The following is a 12,293-nucleotide window of genomic DNA, read 5'->3' on the forward strand; positions in this document are numbered from 1 at the left end:
TGCATCAGGCTCCACGCTCAGTGTGGAGCCTGCTTGGGATTCTTTCTCTCTCCCTCTGTCTCTGCCCCTCCCCTGCTCTCAATCTGTCTCTCTCTTTTTCTTTCTCTTTCAAAATAAATAAATACACATTAAAAAAGAGAATTTGTGGGGCACCTGGGTGGCTTAGTCAGTTAGGCATCCAACTCTGTCTCAGGTCATGATCTCTCGGTTTGTAAGTTCGAGCCCCACATCAGGTGAGCTCGAGCCCTGCTTCGGGCTCCCCACTCTCTCTCCCTCTCTCTCTGCCCCTTATGGGATTCTCTCTCTCTCTCTCTCTCTCTCTCTCTCTCTGCCCCTTGCTCACTTATGCTCTCTCTCAAAAACTAAAAATGAATAATAAAAAAAAGAATTTGATATTTTAAAATCTTCAGTGCTAGTTTATTCTTCCATACCCCTCCAATGATGTAGTTTAAAGGATTTTCTTTTTCTTTTTCCACAGGTCAGGCAGCACCAAGTATGATGTGACTTAAAAATACCCAATATTAAAAATACAAAATAGTTCAATTATCATTAAGCAGAAAATATTTTTCTTTATAATCTAAGCTATCTCAAACTTTTGCCAGAAAAGAATGAAAATTTGAAATGATACTTATTTTAAGATAAATTCCTTCATGTTAGATTTTTTTTTTTTAATTTTTTTTTTCAACGTTTATTTATTTTTGGGACAGAGAGAGACAGAGCATGAACGGGGGAGGGGCAGAGAGAGAGGGAGACACAGAATCGGAAACAGGCTCCAGGCTCTGAGCCATCAGCCCAGAGCCCGACGCGGGGCTCGAACTCACGGACCGCGAGATCGTGACCTGGCTGAAGTCGGACGCTTAACCGACTGCGCCACCCAGGTGCCCCTTCATGTTAGATTTTAACAGAAAAACCTTTTGAATATTACAGTTTAATTTGTGGGTTTTTTTTGAATAAAGTGATTAAACAGAAGTATGTAAAATAAAGGCTTTTTAGTCCCTCTGTCATGAAATATAGTCTACGTAAATATTCTCTCAGCATAAAGGAAAGTATTTCAAGCAGAACAGTCTGCATCTGTCTTCTTTGTCCAGGGAGAGGAGTGTGGCCTTTATTTGCTAATGTCCATGTTGCCTTTACAACACATATCACTTTGCTGAAATGAGGGTGAATTTAGAAGTTTAGAAAGGAAAAGCTGTGGTGGGAACAAGGATGTCATTTGTAGGGGAAGTGACTTCAGTGAAGTCCATTAAAAAAAGAAACAGCAATCGTTTCAAGATACTGCAGTACAAATGAATCAAATGAGAGTCTGAGTCATTAAAATACTAGTAATTAAACAGTCGATTTGATATCAGAATGGTAATAAATCAACAGAATAATTCTAGGCGAGGTGAGGTACTACTTTTTTTTTTTTTTGCTTTCATTTCGTGTTTATATCTAAAGGACTTTTTCTGGCTTTTTTTTTTTTTTTTTTTTTTTTTAAGGTTGCAGCAGATCATTGAGTTTGGAGCCTGATACGCAAATCAGAACTACTTGGCAGTGGGTCAGTGAGATGGGAGAACAGCTCCATTGGTCCCCTGGCCAAGCCCAGCTTCAGGACCAAGACCTATCATGGGCTTCGGGGGACAGCAGCAAGAACCGCAAACAGCGAGAATGGCTGGAGACCGATTTGGGAGAGAAAAAGAAAATAACAGGTGATGACACAGTGCAGTTTTACAAATGCAAAATGACTTGCTGTTCAGATTATGTTTTTGAGTTACATAGGTGCCGCTCTCTCTTCCTCAAAGTACTCTGTCTTTTCCAAAAGTAACTACCAAACCTTCTCATTATCTCTTTGGGCAGAACCTGTATGCAGATTGTAAGTATGGATATACGGAGTAGAAAGCCCACACAGCAGGGTGTCTGGGTAGCTCAGTCAGTTAAGCGTCTGACTCTTGATTTTGGCTCAGGTCATGATCCCAGGGTCATGGGATCGAGCCCCACATAGGGCTCTGCACTGATAGCATGTAGTCTGCTTGAGATTCTCCCTCTCTCTCTCTGCCCTTCCCCCACTCATACTCTCTCTCACTCAGAAATAAATAAACTAAAAAAAACCCACACTGCAATGAGGAAACCTTTGTATGGTATATTGTCAGTGTGGAAACACTCATGTGTGATCAGGTTTCTAAATGCAAATAAGGAAATTTGGCTTGTAAAATGATTTGAGATTTCAAGTGAGAAAAGGAAAGGAAACCTAAGATTATAATCCATGCTATATATATTTTAAAAACTAACCTGTCAATAATATTTTCTTACCAGGAATTATGACCACGGGATCCACACAGTCAAATTTCAACTTTTATGTTAAGAGTTTTGTGATGAAGTTCAAAAACAGCAACTCCAAGTGGAGGACCTATAAAGGAATTGCAAATAATAAAGAGAAGGTAAGAGAAACTTTGGAGGAAAGAACTGAGTAGGAGAGCAGGTCTCTAGCTATTCTTATCACTGCGTTTCCAGAAAGCAGATTTGCAGCACCACCTTAGGTAATTCAGCCTTGGTTGGCAAAACCTTGTAAATTCACTCTCAAGTATGTCTACAAAACTACAACAGACATAGAATCCTGGCTTTGGTGTCATATATCCAGGTATGAGTGGGTGGAGAAAGACCTAGGAACTAACTAATAGCATCTTCAGGTAAAAGTTCTTTGTTTCCACAGGTGTTTCAGGGCAACTCTAATTTTCGGGATCCAGTGAGGAATAATTTTATCCCTCCCATCGTGGCCAGATACGTGCGGGTTGTCCCCCAGACATGGCACCAGAGGATCGCCTTGAACGTGGAGCTCTTTGGTTGCCAGATTACACAAGGTAGGACTCAGGGCAAGTCAGCGAGTTATTTGATTCTGATCGTGCCCTTTCACAAATTGTTGTTACTAATGTGGTTTTTCCAATATCTCCTCTACCTCAGATAATGATTCATTGGTGTGGCGCAAAACAAGTCCAAATACTGTTAGTTCAACTAAAAGAGAAGATGAGATCATCACAAGCTCCATCCCCTCAGAAGAAATCCCCACAGGTAGAGCAGTTTGCTGTTTCGTGCTTTCCTAAGGAGTATGACCGGACTCCATGTGATATTACAGTGACTTCAACGAAAACTTTTCTCTGTCATATCAATGTCTGGAGTCAGATGGTTCAGAGGTAGCTGGATATGTGTTAAAGGATGTATATCTGCAACTATTAATCGCAATATTGTAAGTAGAAAAAGTAGCATTTGCCCTTCAAACACTGGGTGAATGTTTATGGAAAAATAATAGCACATGCATGAATTAGAATACCCTGGGGCGCCTGGGTGGCTCAGTCGGTTAAGCGTCCCACTTCAGCTCAGGTCACGATCTCACAGTCCGTGAGTTCGAGCCCCGCATCGGGCTCTGGGCTGATGGCTCGGAGCCTGGAGCCTGCTTCCGATTCTGTGTCTCCCTCTCTCTCTGCCCCTCCCCCGTTCATGCTCTGTCTCTCTCTGTCTCAAAAATAAATAAACGTTAAAAAAAAATTAAAAAAAAAAAGAATACCCTGCAGCCACGAAAAAGAAATGTGTTTGTAATATAGGAAGCTCTCGGAGATGTACTGACAAACTTAAAAAAATAAGCAAGGTATAGGACAGTCTGTATAGCCTACCATGTGTGTAAAAAATGAGGAATAAAGAATGAATATATATGTATAATCATTCCGGCATCTCCAGAAGAATGTCGAGAAATATAATTTGGCTTTCTCTAGAGAAGGAACAGAGGTAGGAGGGAGGCTTTTTTATACTTTTCGAAGTTTGAACATGTAAATGTATCGTCAGTTCAAGCAATAAACATTAAAAGTACATTTACTTTTTCAGAATATAAAATAATATACATATTAATTTTATAAAATTCAGTAAGATTAGAGATAAATAAGAAAATAAAAAGCCATAAATCAGCATTTGTAGATAATCACCATATCCCACTATATCCAGTCAACTATATTTATGTAAATCACCTTGAGGAAAACCTGTAATTTGTTCTGTAGCAAGTATTTTTCACTTCACATTGTATTATGATGATCTTCCAAGGTTATTAAATCGTTGCAAAACACAATTGTTAATATCTTTATAGTATTTTCTCATATGGCTATACCATCATTTAGTTAACCATTCCCCTATTGTTGGATGTTTAAATTGTTAGATTTTTCCCAAATTTCCACTCTTGTAAATAACGTCAGTGTTAGTCACATAACTTTTGTTCCTTTCGAAGGTCCTTATCTCCCCCTTTCACAAACTGTATATTTCCACTCCCGATCATCCCGTTGTTTTCTTCACAGGGATCAAAGATAAAGAAGGGTGAAGAACAAATCTTTCTCCTTTAGTTTGCCTAGTTTCTACAAACTTGGGGCCTGCTTTAGCGGCCGTTCAAGTGATTTCCTTTTTTAAAGTAGGAAGACACGGTGTTCCGTGCGGCAAAGTGGAAATGCTGTTTGAGGTCATCAGGCTGCATTTCCTCTCAGTCCACAGCTCCAAAGCCCTGGTAACGGGAAGCATGGGGCTTCTCTTCCCTTCCCCCTCCCCAGCTGCTGTTATTGTGCAAGTGCAAACGTGCCCACCATCTGGGGGAGACTGGGTACTTGAGCTCCACCCTGTGCTTAAGTCCTTCACCTCTCTGAGTAGCTCCTGTAAACCTTCCCCCTCAATTCTGATTTGGGAGTCTAATATCGTCCAAAGAACAAGCTTAGAGTAAGTGTTAATCCCTGAGGACCATCAAAAATCGCCTTTTGGAGAAAAAAAAAAATTTATTTTCTTTAACTTTAGCCATGATTTTATTTATTTACTTTTTTTTTTAATTTTTTTTTTCAACGTTTATTTATTTTTGGGACAGAGAGAGACAGAGCATGAACGGGGGAGGGGCAGAGAGAGAGGGAGACACAGAATCAGAAACAGGCTCCAGGCTCTGAGCCATCAGCCCAGAGCCCGACGCGGGGCTCGAACTCACGCACCGCGAGATCGTGACCTGGCTGAAGTCGGACGCTTAACCGACTGCGCCACCCAGGCGCCCCTATTTATTTACTTTTTAAATGTTATCTATTTTGAGAGCGGGAGAGGGAGAGAGAAAAATTCCCAAACAGGCTCTGCGCTTGTCAGCACAGAGCCCGATGCAGGCAGGGCTCGATCTCATGAACCGTGAGATCACAACCTGAGCCGAAATCAAGAGTAGATGCTTAACCGACTGAGCCACCCAGGCACCCCTTTAGCCAGGATTTGGAAATCCTCTCTTTTTGCTGTCTGACATCAGTAAATGCCTAGCACATATTCATTTTCCCCGTGTATTAAACTGTGGAAGACTTTTCAAATCAGTGTTCAGTTTTAGATTGAGCAATTTGGTTGCACTTCCTTTCTGTTGTAATGTGTGGCTTTTCCCCCTTCTCAGGAATAAATGTCACAACTGTTGTTATTCCACTGGTGCTCCTGGCTCTGCTGGTTGCTGGAATGGGAATCTTTGCCGCCCTTAGAAAGTATGTGACTTGACATTTTTAAATTTCTCCTCTAATCATGCAACTAATTACAAAACCAAAATGTTTGCTTTTCAGATGCTCATGCATAGAAAAGCAGCATTACTTCGGCCAAGATAAAATGCTAACTTATGTGTTAAAAACAAGTTGTGTAGAGGTAGAAAGTATCAAGTATTATTTTATAAACAGTACTCCTCACTTAGAAACCTTTTCAAGTAGGATTTTTTTGTTTCTGTAGGAGGAAGAAGAAAGGAAATCCATATGGATCAGCTCAGGCCCAGAAAACAGGTTGGTTGACAGAAAACTCCACAGTTTTATTCTGTCTTCGAGAAGGGACAGGGTCTGCTGATTAAAATTATGTGGCTCACACTTACATCGTCAAAAAATGAAGATATGCAGCCTTTAAGTTAGCAAGTCTAAAAGGAATGGAATATTGTGGCCTCTTTATTTTAATGGAGAGTTCTCATGGCCAGTGACCTTTACTTTTGTTCAGTATTATCCCATCACAACATTCTTTTTTTTTTTTTTTTTGGCCACCGGAGTTTAAGCCGCCACACTGCTTGTCATCCAGGAGAAGTTATAAAAGCCGCATCTGTGAACTGAACTTTGTCCGGTACTGCTCTGCATCTCCAGGCTTCCACTGTATTTTCCACTCTGGGAGAGCGAAGGAAGAACCGGGCAGGGTTCACGTTCAGGTTTCAGAGAATCCCCAGGACACAGGGTACCCCAAGCAATGAGTCAGCTGTAGTCCAGAGAGCGCAGCAGGGCAGGACCCCTCAGAATCTCAGGGGCAGCTTGGGACCCCACCTGCACAGGGTCTCAGCAGCCAGCTGTGTTGACTCCTCTGAGACATGAATGCTGTATCTGTGTAGATTACGGAAAACCATGCCCAGGTAGTGTAACAGAGGCATAATCTGGGACCTGCCCTGGTGGCAACCCAGATACAAGTGGAAAACACGGATGGAACAGTGTTTGCTGTTGTCCTAACAACCTCAGCATGCTGTTTCCCTACACATAATCTGGGAGCCATGCCACGCACTCATCACGGTCAGCCGGCAAAAGGCGGCCTGAAGTCCAGCCCATCGAGGAACACGTCAGAGACTATGTGCGTTACCCTTCTGAGATACATGTTGGTTTCGTGTTATCTTTATTCCAGACTGTTGGAAGCAGATCAAGTATCCCTTTGCCAGACACCAGTCGGCTGAGTTTACCATCAGCTATGATAATGAAAAGGAGGTGACACAAAAGTTAGATCTCATCACAAGTGATATGGCAGGTACGTGTCAGGCCTCTGTGACGGTGTTATGAGGCAGCAAGTGCTGCCCATGGGAGTGAGGAGACCAGGAGGGAAATATGACTAAAACCTGGTGTGGAGATGGGGCCCAAGGAATCAGCAATGTGTACGGTCCTCTCTTTCCTCTGCAAAGTGTTACAAATGAACACTGAGAGAGCTACAGCATAGCTATAGCAATGGCCCTGAGGGACCACGAAAATCTTAAATAATCTGTTGCTAAGATTTTGGTTAAGGCACTAAGGAAGGGAGACTGGAAAGATGAATTAAGCCCAGTTCCTGCCCTTGAGAAAAGAGGAGACAGGAGATGAAAGAACCTGTCCAGTGTTCGAATGACCTCTGTGTTCCTGCTAAGCCATCGCTGAGGGTCAGGCTTCTCAAACTGTGGAGAGGGATCCATTTTTTGCCTTTGAAAAAATTATTATTTCTAATCTGTCAGAAACCACTGCTTTTGTAAAATACAATGCAGTTGACCCTTGAACAACAAGGGGTTAAAGATGCCCACCCCCTGCACAAAAATCCATGTATAACTTGACTCCCCCAAAGCTTAACTACTAACAGCCTATTGCTGACCAAAACAACCTACTGTTGCCTCCACCCTTACCAGTAACATAAACAGTGGGTCGACACACATTTTGCATGTGATTTGCATTATATATTGTATTCTTACAATAAAGTAAGTTAGAGAAAATGTTACTAAGAAAATCCTAAGGAAGAGGGCCACTTGGGTAGCTCAGTCAGTTGAGTGTCTGACTCTTGATTTCAGCTCAGGTCATGATCTCCCGATTCATGGGATCCAGCCATGAGTTGGGCTCTGTGCTGACAGCACGGAGCCTGCTTGGGATTCTCTATCTCCCTCTCTCTCTTTCTGCCCCTCCCCTGCCTGCATGCATACGTGCACATGCTCTCTTTCACTCTCTCTCAACATAAAGAAAAAGAAAATCACAGGAAAGAGAAAAATATGTTTCCAGTACTATATACTATATTGAAAAAAACTCACCTATAAGTGGACACACACCGTTCCACCCCTTTGTTTAAGGGTCAGTTGTATAAAGTAGAAGTAATGAATGACATTTTATTTTTTATTTTTATTAAAAAAAAATTTTTTTAACGTTTATTTATTTTTTGAGACAGAGAGAGACAGAGCATGAATGGGGGAGGGGCAGAGAGAGGGAGACACAGAATCGGAAGCAGGCTCCAGGCTCTGAGCCATCAGCCCAGAGCCTGATGCGGGGCTCAAACTCACGGACCGCGAGATCGTGACCTGAGCTGAAGTCGGACGCTTAACCGACTGAGCCACCCAGGCGCCCCAGTAATGACATTTTAAAAAAGACATACAAAATACAAAGCTCTAATTCTTTTATTAGATTCAACAGACATAAGTATACTCTCTCAAGCTGCTGGGAGTTGCTAAACACTTGCTCTCAATTCGTGTGCTTGTCTTTTTGCACACCTGTCTCGGTTCTCAGATACATAGGCATCTGCAGACCACACTCTGGGTCGCCCCGCTTAGCTTCTCGTGACCCAGAGTGCATTCTGAGGACCAGAAGCATCAGGGAACTTGCTAGAAGTGTGGGCTTTCAGGCCATGCCCCAGGCCTACTGACCCAGAAGTTCATAAATATATCAAAGTCAGAAAGCTACCAGTGGAAAGGTTGCTTGAGCTGCTGCAGAACAAAGAGCATCTCTCCACCCAAAATCCATCCTCTTAATTCCTTTCCTGCTGACAGTCTAGTGCTGCCTTGCAGACAAAACAGGGGAGAAAAGGCCCCCATGTCTATCCTTTTCTTCCTTTCTTTTTTCTTTAGCTTCTGGTGCAGCGTGCCCTCCTTCCCCACTGTGTGGTCCTTCTCCAACACCTTGACTGTGTAAGGCCCCCCTAGGGTCTCGCTCTTGCCCTCACTCAGCCACAGTCTCTCTCCTCAGTAGCTGCACCCACCCTGCTCCAGAGCTCCCAATAGAGAGCCCTTCTTTGCACTGTTGTCAGCTAAGCCCAGACTTCCCTCCCTGTCCCGGAGAAGTAATTCTCACCTGCTAGACACCTCTGCCTGTCAGTGTCACCAGTTCCTCAGTGTGTCCAAAATTGAACCTGTTGTTCCTAACCCTCCCCAAGAACGCTCCATATGTTTCCTCTCCCAAGTGGCTTCCGGACTGTGAATCCCAGGCTTCTGGGCTTAACATCCGGGAAGGGGCCTTGGTTCCTCTCTAGCCTCATGACTGACATCGTTGGTAATAACTTTCTCTGATTCCTGTCTCCAAAGTGTGACCTTTCCAAGGCTGCTGCCAGACCCCTAGTGTGTGACTGCTTGATTTTGTTTGTTTCTCATTTTTCAATCTTTACTTTTTTTTTTTTTTTTAAGTTTATTGGGGAGGGGTGGACTGGGGAGGGACAGAGAGAGGTAGAGAGAATCGCAAGCAGGCCCAGGGCTGTCCACACAGAACCCCACTGGTGGGCTCTATCTCTCCAAAGATGAGATCATGACCAGAGCAGAAATCAAGAGTCGAAGCTACACCCACTGAGCCACCCAGGCGCCCCTCTTTCCAGGTTATTTAATCACTGTTGCCTTTTCTCACAGCAACCACCCCCCCCCCCTCCAAAATTTGGCATTTCAAGGGCCAGTTTAAGAGCTCCAGGAGGTATTTCCCCTCTCATTCCCTAGGTGTGAGGAAGCGTAATCTCTGTCTTCTCCGGGTTCTAGTGACCCACTGAGGCTTCCTAAAGCAGCAGTATGGTTGCGCAAGTCCGTGTGTGTGCCATGTACGCCTTTCCCATTCTCGGGCTTTCTCATCCTGCCTGCTACCGGTTAGGCGCTCAGCCGAGTTGGTTCCGCAGAGCACCTCCCTCTGCAAACAACCGGCTTGCCCTCGCATCCGTGTGACACACACACGATGTGTCTCCTGCGCTTTTGATTGCAGATTACCAGCCTCCGCTCATGATTGGCACCGGGACGGTGGCGAGGAAGGGCTCCACCTTCCGTCCGATGGACACCGAGGAGGAGACCCCGCCTAGCGCCGAAGCCTGCGGCCACTACGACCGCCCCCTGCTGGCCGGCCGTCACGAGTACGCCCTGCCCTTGACCAACCCCGAGCCCGAGTACGCCACGCCCATCGTAGAGCGGCACGCGGCGCGCGCGCACACCTTCTCCGGCTACAGGGTGCCCGGGCCCCGGCCGGCGCACACGCAGTCGCTGTCTTCCGGTGGCGCGCCCTACCAGAGGCCGCCTCACCCCGCGCCCGCAGCCGCACGCCCGGGCTACGATCGGCCCACGGCCGGCGGCCAGTCCGCGGACCGCGCCCACCCCGACTACCAGGAGCCGCAGGCAAAGCCAGCCGCCAGCGCCGCCTACGCGGCCCCCAGAGACTGCCTCCGACCCCTCAGCCCCACGGCCATGACCGCTCTTTTGTGAGCACACTGTGAAAGCAACCTGCTGCGGTACCGAGCGGCGGGCTGTGTGCGGCCCTGGAAGAGGGGAGATGTTCAAGTGTGCGTGTGTGAGCGTGTGTGTGTGTGTGTGTGTGTGTGTGTGTGTGTGTGTGTGATTTCATAGGATCCTGCGGTGGAGTCCGAGGGACCACCTCTCCTACTGTTTACAAAGTGGTGCATCTGGTGGTGTTCTGACCCTTAGGGCAGGGGTCTGTTGGTTTTTGTTGGGCTAGAAAAATGAAAATTTCCAGATAGCATTTTCATTTCTCTGTGATATTGAGCTGCTTTGGTATAAAATGTGCAATCTGTACAGAGTTGTATTTAACATGAATTAAAGTAACTTAAGTTCGCTTTATCAGAGTTTTAGTTCTGCACAGTGGTTAAGTGGGAGAATGCAGCTGTTGCGAAATCGTATATAATAGTATGTTTACTTTTTAAGTATATTTTATCCGATACTGTGTTAGCAGCAGGTCTGTTTAAACTTAATCTTGTTATTGTGGCTCATTTCCTCTCCTTTGGTAACTAGAACTAAAAGCATTGCTAACATTCTTCCGGAAGGAATGAAATTACTTGAAGCATGAGAAGCGCACCAGGGTGGTGGTTAGCAATTAGGATTGTAGATTAAAACGGAACACAACACAGCCACCTCAGCAGCTGCCTGTTCCTTAGACTCCACTTCAGATGGGACTTGTGGAGGCCAGTAGGGGGCGCTCGGAGCAGGAGGTCTCTGTGGCCCCCAGGGGCCTCCCTGCCCAAGTGGGACAAAGGCCAGGTCCCACTTTGCCTCTTCCTCACCTCAGGCCTAGCAGATACTGTGCAGCTTTCACGTGCAAATCCACCTCTTGAAACTCTGCAAAGCCAAGTGCTGAGACTTAACAGCAACCAAAACTGCTCTCCCCACAAACTGAACGAAGGCAGCACAGCCATTGTAGACTGAATTACTGTGACAGATGCTTTTGTACCTCAGGTCGAAAATATGGCTGAGGTCAGATGCCCACACTTTTCATGACTTTCTTTAGAAGTAGCACATTGTACTCTGAAGCACAAAGTTATTTAAAGTGTGGTCTTACGAAAGTGACAAAGGCAAAATCCGCGTCGAGCTTTTCTACTGAGATGGTTGGGAAGTGAACTGATTTTGTAAGAAACCATGTTTCCCTTGAGTGTGTGTCTCTAATTCCAGATTAGTCCGGACCTCAGCTGTACCTCATGTTCAGTGCTTTTTGTCTGTTTGCTTTGGGTTCCCTGGGGCGGGGGGGGGGGGGGGGGGGAGTTGACCTCTTTTGCCAAAGAGGAAAGTGTGTGCTTAACAAAATGTGGACCAAAAAAATCCTTGACCTAAAAAACGTATTATAATCCTATTTGTATGACTATGACTCTCTGTGAAAGTATAAATATTAAAATAGTGAGGGTGCTGCAAGTTCACGGCAGACTTTTCGGTTATTTTAGGGGATAAACCGTTTACTTTGTGGAGTTTACATGGTTTTATATGCATACTAAGTGTAAAAATAAACTATGCCAAATCACAGAGCCCTGCCCCTTATTGGTGTCCTGCCTGCCAGGCTATTGAAGGCATTTGAGGCTCAGCCTCCACAAAAGAGCAAGTGGTACGGTGGAAAGAGGCTGGGTTTGGAGTCAGGTAGATCTCGGTTCCAGACCCTGATCTGCCACGATAGCGGAGTTATTTTGGAAATAAGTGAAGCCCCACCAAACCAGCAGAGTCTGTTCAAGCTTGCTATAGGAGGGGAGTCGACCACCATCACTTGCCTTTTTGGCTGAGAGAGACTGAAAGGCAGCAGAGGGGGGTGCAAAGCTTTATCATGGAAAAGAAAGGAGGGCTTTAAGTGATTGGAGGCTGATGACCTAGGGAAGCTGTTGGATGGATTAACTAGATCATTGGTTAGGGATGCGTATTTGGCTTTCTCGGGTTGGCCCTAAGTTGGGAATGGGGACAGAAATTATGGAGGCTGTCAGCTATTAATCAAATCTTAGTGATCCGGGGTTGATGTAGGCATTATTGCTTGGCTTCCTGGATTGTTAACTAGAAATAGCAGTCTGACCTCCTACAAGTCTGACTTAACAGCAAG

The 12,293-nt window shown here is 45.1% G+C and overlaps 1 protein-coding gene across 1 annotated transcript in view; it reads left to right on the top strand.

Moving 5' to 3' along the window:
- DCBLD1 (discoidin, CUB and LCCL domain containing 1) overlaps positions 1-11,734 on the top strand; it is a 59,809-nt gene extending 48,075 nt beyond the window's left edge. The window contains exons 8-15 of the mRNA XM_030316232.1: positions 1,479-1,688; positions 2,293-2,417; positions 2,690-2,837; positions 2,938-3,045; positions 5,414-5,498; positions 5,734-5,783; positions 6,652-6,771; positions 9,702-11,734. Of these exons, the coding sequence (XP_030172092.1) occupies positions 1,479-1,688; positions 2,293-2,417; positions 2,690-2,837; positions 2,938-3,045; positions 5,414-5,498; positions 5,734-5,783; positions 6,652-6,771; positions 9,702-10,192 (1,337 nt within the window). The 3' untranslated portion in view covers positions 10,193-11,734. The remainder of the gene's footprint in view (positions 1-1,478; positions 1,689-2,292; positions 2,418-2,689; positions 2,838-2,937; positions 3,046-5,413; positions 5,499-5,733; positions 5,784-6,651; positions 6,772-9,701) is intronic.
- Positions 11,735-12,293: the final 559 nt, after the last annotated feature.

Source organism: Lynx canadensis, chromosome B2, assembly GCF_007474595.2.
Source record: "Lynx canadensis isolate LIC74 chromosome B2, mLynCan4.pri.v2, whole genome shotgun sequence".
Classification (NCBI taxonomy): Eukaryota; Metazoa; Chordata; class Mammalia; order Carnivora; family Felidae; genus Lynx; species Lynx canadensis.